The sequence below is a fragment of the Hibiscus syriacus genome, unplaced genomic scaffold (assembly GCF_006381635.1).
Source record: "Hibiscus syriacus cultivar Baekdansim isolate YM2019G1 unplaced genomic scaffold, ASM638163v2 tig00111542_pilon, whole genome shotgun sequence".
Classification (NCBI taxonomy): Eukaryota; Viridiplantae; Streptophyta; class Magnoliopsida; order Malvales; family Malvaceae; genus Hibiscus; species Hibiscus syriacus.
In genome coordinates this window covers 301,256-308,501 of record NW_024063115.1, presented here as the reverse complement: position 1 = coordinate 308,501, position 7,246 = coordinate 301,256, and the positions used below count along the sequence as shown (strand labels likewise).

At 31.6% G+C, this 7,246-nt stretch overlaps 1 protein-coding gene across 1 annotated transcript; it reads left to right on the top strand.

Annotated features, from left to right (window-relative positions):
- Nucleotides 1–1,245: 1,245 nt before the first annotated feature.
- On the top strand, nucleotides 1,246–2,502 carry LOC120164679 (AP-4 complex subunit sigma-like). Its single transcript, XM_039174343.1, has 4 exons — nucleotides 1,246–1,451; nucleotides 1,707–1,793; nucleotides 1,993–2,061; nucleotides 2,174–2,502. Exons 1-4 carry the CDS (start codon nucleotides 1,311–1,313, stop codon nucleotides 2,306–2,308), a joined length of 432 nt encoding a protein of 143 aa, XP_039030274.1. The 5' UTR covers nucleotides 1,246–1,310; the 3' UTR covers nucleotides 2,309–2,502.
- The last annotated feature ends 4,744 nt before the right edge of the window (nucleotides 2,503–7,246 follow it).

The window sequence follows — 7,246 nt, the reverse complement described above, 5'->3', positions numbered from 1 at the left end:
CTCCTTTGCTGGATTCGAGTTGAGCGTCGAACATTGATATATTTTCTGATAAAGGGTATCATAGCTACCGATATTTTTAGACTCTCGGAGCAATTTTTTTATTGCTCTTCTTTTCGGTCTTTCCTTTTCCCTACAGACATGGTTGATTGCTTTCTCGATTTCTGATTCCTTTGTTCGTTTATACAAGACGGTTTGTTGATTATCGTATATATGTGTCGGATGGGATTTCTGTTAAGGGGAGATCGCTTTTTTCGTTGGTCATTTTGATTATTCTTCACGTTTTTTTCCTCCATGACTAATGCTCAAAGCCGTTGGTGTTTTAGTTTATGTACATCGTTGTTTCACTTGTTAATAGTTTTATTTAATAGGTTATTTCTAAGTGATCATTGTTATATTTTATTTTCGATAGTCACAACTATATTTATTCAGTCTGTATTTGGTAAGGCGTTTGTTGATACGGTTTTCGATAAATAAAATATCTTGGTTATTTAAAAAAAATTAGTATATTAATAGGATAATTATAAATCATTTAATCAGAAGTAATTCAAATAATTAATACGAAAACATGATTTTTCTTATGAGGTTCCAATATGGAATCTCGAAAATTTGGACCGTTGTTAAGGTCTCATTTGCATAAATGGCACAATTTTTCTGAAAAAAAATAATTTATTCATTTTATAAAAATAATCATGCCAAAAGAATAATTAAATCAAATCAAATAATCGAGGAAGGTAAAAAATGTAAGAAAAATTCTTTGGAAATAGCAAAAAGTAAGTCATATCAACATGAGTACATGTTTTAGTCTCAAGAAGAATATAATACTTACAATACAAGGACAATAAATTTTATCATAGTTTAAGGATGATATATATAATAATTACGAATATTTATTAAGATGAGACAATTAACTTAAAAAGTTAATATGATAAATAAAAAATTAAAAAAATTAGACATCTACCGATCAAGGGGATATCGATAAATTCAATTCTAAAAAATAAAGTTTTTATGTTAATTTATTAATTATAAATAATTTGTATAATTATTTAAGTTCAAAGGTATTTAGAGAATATATTGACAAATTACTATTTGATCAAATGTATATATTGTAATTTAGGGTTACAGACCGCTTCGGGATAAATATATAAATAATAAAAATTATTACTCGGAAAACGCATAAAAGTAAAAGAATGTGCCCTGGTCTTCAATTTTACCATTAAGCTCAAGAAAAACAACAATTGGGTGTTCAATTTGGCCGTGAGAAAAATAAGATTCAGATCCAGGAAGAAACAAGGTAGAAAAGAAGGAAAGAGATGGGAATCAGATTCATATTAATGGTGAACAAGCAAGGGCAGACTCGTCTCGCCCAGTACTACGAATGGCTCACCGTCGAAGAACGGCGTGCCCTCGAAGGCGAGATCGTTCGCAAGTGCTTGGCCCGCAACGAGCAACAGGTTATAATATTTAAAGAAAGAATTACATGTAAATATCCTTTTTAGAGAAGATACGTGAGTCCATGAGTTTACTCTTTTCTTTTTGCAATCCGTGTTTCATATTTTCTTGTTGGGAATTATCTGTTGGCGATTTATTAGGTTTTTGGAATTTCCAGTTTTGAACTACCTTCAAATTTAAGGCTAGAATGCTAGTAAACTCAGAATTCATACTCTATCTATACATTTTCAGCTATTAATTTGCTTAAATTGTGACAGTGTTCATTTGTTGAGCATCGGAATTACAAAATTGTATACAGGCGATACGCTTCGTTGTTTTTCTTAGTTGGAGTTGACAACGATGAAGTAAGTTCCATTTCTTTCCTCATTTTTTTCCCTATGGTCATGTTGGTACTTGTTGATGTCCTTTGAGGTCGAGGTGGATGCCGCAATTGTTGATTTCATTTTGATTTGAACAAGACTTAAGCTATATATATTTTCCAGTGTGCTTATTGCTCGCCCACTTGTATTCATCTTTATCCTGCTCTTTTCTTCAATGTGGCAGAATGAGCTTGCAATTTTGGAATTTATACATCTCTTAGTAGAAACCATGGACCGCCATTTCGGCAACGTGGTAAGTTCTCCCCCTAGCAGATGTATTAGTTTCAAACCCTCAAATTGACTGGAATCGAGTATTTGCGTCTTTTACTGATAGTTTTCTCTTTGTTTATCAAAATTTATTGCAGTGTGAGCTAGATATCATGTTTCATTTAGAGAAGGCGCATTTCATGTTGGAGGAAATGGTTATGAATGGCTCTATTGTTGAGACAAGCAAGGCTAATATTCTATCCCCGATTCAGCTTATGGAGAAAGCAACGTGAGGAACGAAAGGGGTTAGTTAATTTCTCAATAGAATATCATGATTTTCTTTGAGAATCCTGGCAAATTGGTTGTTATTTTCTTGTTCCTTTTATGTATTTTATTCTCCCTTTCCTTTTCTATATACTTCAACATTCAGAATTTAACAAGTTGTGCAATAAACTATATAGAAAACAAACTGTGGACAGTTTTCTCCTTACTGTATCGTATACAGTGTTTGCTTGTGCCTTAGCATTATGGTAGAGGGGGCTTAGTGACATTTGATTACTTGTTGAAATTGGAAGAAAATGTCAGTTTACACCCTAGCGGCCTAGCCTTACACTTGTTCGTGTTTGTACCAACTAACCATACATCAATATTCACTCTTGCCTTTAGTCTCACAATAAATATTTGCATCAGTCTTATGGATTCTAGATTCACAGTGGTGATTCTGTATTTCTGTTCCCTAAAGGTAAAGACATAAAAAGGTGTATTGCTTTGAAAAATTGATACGTAGAAAGTTACTTGAGAATCCTATGATCCTTGTGTATTTATATGGGAAGCTTGCTTCTTGATCGGAAATACAGTGTTAATTTAGTCACCCTTTCTGTTATTCTTTCAATTCTCGCTGACCCTTTCTACCCCCTCCCTGAGGGGGCAGCCCTCCTCTTGAGAGGTAGATCAGTCTTCTGCCCAAACGCCCAGATGTGCCTACCCATCCGCACAAAATATCAGTGATTTAAAATACTTTTGCTGCTTTTTGTCGGAACTTTCATCGAAAAAAATTCTCTGTAGTAGTGAATCATCTGCACAAGGAATTGATATCCAAACTTATCAGACTCATAGCATATGTAGGGGTGATCATCGTTCATATGTTTGCCTTTGTGTGTACGACATTATATACTTTAGGTCACTTTTCTTTTCCCCTCTGTTTGATCATTGGAAGAGGCAAATTAATTCCAAAGGGCCCGGTTTGGGTCAAATCGATCTGGTCTCAACCTAAACAGCCTCGAATGGGCCTCGAAACTTTCAATAAGAAGCCAGCCCATCTCACCTAAACCCCGTTCTTGAAAAATCGACCCACAATGTAAAATCAAATTGAATCCAGACAAATTCAAAAAGAAAAAAAACCATAATCCTATATAATCCATGTACAAAAGAAACCTCGAACCTTTGCAGTTGGCATTGCCCCACGTAGTAGTTTTAGACTGAATCAATACTCTGCTTAACATCATCAAAAGCAAGAAAAAGGGGGTTATATTTGAGTTCAGGACGATTTGTCTTCAACTTTAAAAAAATAGAGTCCATACAACTCACTTTGTTAGCTCAAACTTCATAAATAAGGCACACGTTTAAGCACGTATGGTCATAGGAATTTATGGCAGGCGTACGAACATAAAAATTTAGAGGGCGCGAGATTATTAAATCTTAAGGGTGTGAAATTAAATAAAATACTTAAAATATAAATAAAATACTTAAAATATAAGGGATGTAAATTTTCTAGGGGTGCGACCGCACCTTAGCACCCCTTGGATCCATTCCTGCTTTCCTGCTTTCCTGCTTTAAAGGTCAGAGACACTGCAAGAAGCAAGGCATTAGAGTTCACTTCACATGCAATGCTTAGTACTCGAGTGAAATATGGAGCCCCCATATTTATTGCTTTTACAACTTGTGGTGGACGGCATTTGGCTGCAATTGTTTATAAATTAAGATCATGCTTTAAATGGGTAGGTTTTGTTGCATGATTTAGATTCTTTTCGTGTTGTTATATTTACGTGGGGTCTCGCCCTTTATCAATGGGAATTGTTATATGATTTTCACAGGTCAATTTTCTTATTTGGGTGGAGGCTGGGATAATTATTAAACCAGGAAATTTAATGTAAACTAATCATCTTTGCTATTTTTATTATTTAAATATTTATATCCAATATACTTTTTTCTATTTTTATTAGTTATCGAAGGCGTATACAATAGCATGATTTTTCGATTTTATAAAATTTGAATCGAATCGAATTTATGTTTAAATTAAATTGTAAATATTTATAATATTGTGGTATTATTTTATTCCAATTGAAATAATATTTTCTATACACATATATATCATACATAGTTGAGGGAATCGAGTTAAATTTAAAAATTAATCCACTAATTATTAAATTTTATAACTCAATTTGAACATAAAATTTGAGTTGAAAATTTTTAATTTTTTAAGTCGAGTCGAATTTTACTCATCCAACTCCAACATTTAACGATGAGGAGTTCTTTGGCAATCGAAATCAAGTACTCCGCTTTTGTCAAGTTGAAACGTTTTTATCTGTCTTTTTCATTTGGACATCTATTGGAGTGTGTACTCGGTCAGTTCCATTTTTACATATTTAAAATGAAATAAAGAATTAAATTAAAAAATGAATAAATTGGATAATTTCATAGTCAAAATTAAAATTATTGAACTGGACTTCTTCTTAATCGAATTGAAATAACCAATTAAATTGACAAACCAATTTCATGGTCCTTTTAGTTTTTTAGGGAAAAAATATTTATAAAATAAAAGGTTATTAATGTTTTAACCAAATTTAATTACATTGATATTTAAATTTTAATATATTATGTATTAGCACATAAATGAGTATTCATTACAATTAATTGGAAGGGGTGGATTGCACAATTTAGACTTTGATGTCTAGGATCAAGTAGGGCTGTAAAAGAGACGAGACAGATCGTGAGTTACTCGAGATCGACTCGATCAAGGCTCGATAAATACTCAGATCGAATGGACTCGACTCGAGTTCTTAACGAGCCGAAACGAGCTATTCGATATTTGACTCGAAAAACTCGTGAACAGCTCGAAAATATTATATATTAAGATTTTATTTTTTTAAAAATAAATTATTAATATTATTAATATTTATGTATTGATTTTTTTTAAAAATACAGTAAGATTTCATGTATTTAAGGTTCATGTTCAAGTTTGAGGCTTCAATCGAGTTAAGTTTAAGAATTTTTTTTTTCATTTTGAGCCTTTTCAAGCTGCTCACAAGCTTCAATTAAGGATTTCGAGTTCGAGTCGAGCTTGAAAATTTTAAGCTCGCGAGTTTTCGAGTCGAGTTCCATTTCAAAGTTTTCGAGTCGAATCGAGTCGAGCTTAGCAATACTCGAGCTCGACTCGGCTCGTTTACACCCCTAGGGTCAAGAAAATAATTAAATAATAACTTATTTATATGTATTAGTTACATTTTGTGGTAAAGTATACAAATGATTTTTTGATTATAAGATATTATTTTATTGACTAACCTAACTATTAAAAGTTACAAAATGATCTATTGATTACAACATGTTGTTTTGTTGAGTCACTTGACTATTTAAAAGTTACAAAATGATCACTCGATTATTTATTATATTATAAACTCGTATTTTCTGTTAAAAAATTAACAATAGTTTGAGCATGATGTTAATTCTTTGTTTGAAGTATGATACTCGTTTAAGATTCTAGGATCATAGTTTATCATATCTTAAACAAAAATTAAATCTAATTTAGACTATCGTCAATTTTTAACAGAAAATGATAAACTTAAAACATAATAAACAGTCGAATGACTATTTTATAACTTTTTATATTCGAATAACTAAAAAAATCAACATCCTATAATCAATAAATCATTTTATAAATTTTAATAATCGAAGACTTCACAACACAATATTTTATAATTAAGAGACTATTTGTATATTTTATCTTACATTTTATCAATAAAATTTTATTTAGTTGACTAGTAATATCCTATAAATGCAGTGTTTAGATCTTTGGTATGTTAAGCTGAGAGACGGTGGCGATGCATGTAAAAAAAATGGAAGACGGTGATTAATTCTGACAGAAAAACGACACGTGGAGATCGTCGGCCTGAGGTTGGGCGTGGAGTGGGGAATTTTCTCGTACAGCAAGCTTCTCATTGCGTTTTTGTCGATACATGATAGGATCTATCATCGTCACCATTTGCCACGTGTACGTTCGATTTTCTTTCTTTCTTTTTGTCTCGTTCTGCTCCTTTGGATTCTGTAAAGCCAGTCACTGATCATCTGATTCAACGTGACAGTGTAGGGGTATAAGCGTAAATTAACCAGAACGTTCTCATGACGTTGGCACTGAATGAACAAGTTAGCGGAGGGTAGTGAAGTTGTTCTAGAATGCGCTACAAAGAGTTCATACAATACAATAGGTGGCATGTGTTCATTTACCAGCATGGAAGAAATAAAATTAATTATTGGTTGATTTAAATATTAGTTAAAGGTAAGTAATGATTTTAAACCCATTACTGTTTTTTTATTCCATAAATAAAATTAACATCTCACCGTGTCCCCTTTATTTAAATTTATAAATAAATATTAATTATAATTGAATAATATTTATAGTATGAAATTGAATTTACCAACCTTTTTTCTTATATAGAGAACACAAAAAAAAAATATTTTTAAATATTTATTAAAATCGTCATTTAATCATCTATTTTAATTACTATATTATTTTTTATCTTTAATGTTTCATTTTAAGTTAAAGGAACATTTAACACTTGATAGAATAATTATTTTGATCCTTATAAAATCTTTTATTTTAGAATAATAATTACATGTTAAATAATAATTTTTATTTATAAAATAAATTTTTTATCTTAAAATAAAATGTTAGAATTAAAGTATTCCTTTTGGAACACTTGGGACCAAGCCGGATTAATTATTCCAAGCCTCGATTACCTCACAGCTCTGTCACCGAACGATTTAGAATCTATCTCAATGTTAAAGCACGTGGCATTGATATTCAACTTCTCTAGTAGATTTCTAATTCTTACAACACGTGGCGATCAGAAGAGAACTTTCACTTATGCTCAACGAAAATGTCACGTAACACCAACATTCCCTCCATCTATATCATCCCCCACAGTTCTACTGCAGTGGAAAGCGGAAACATGCAA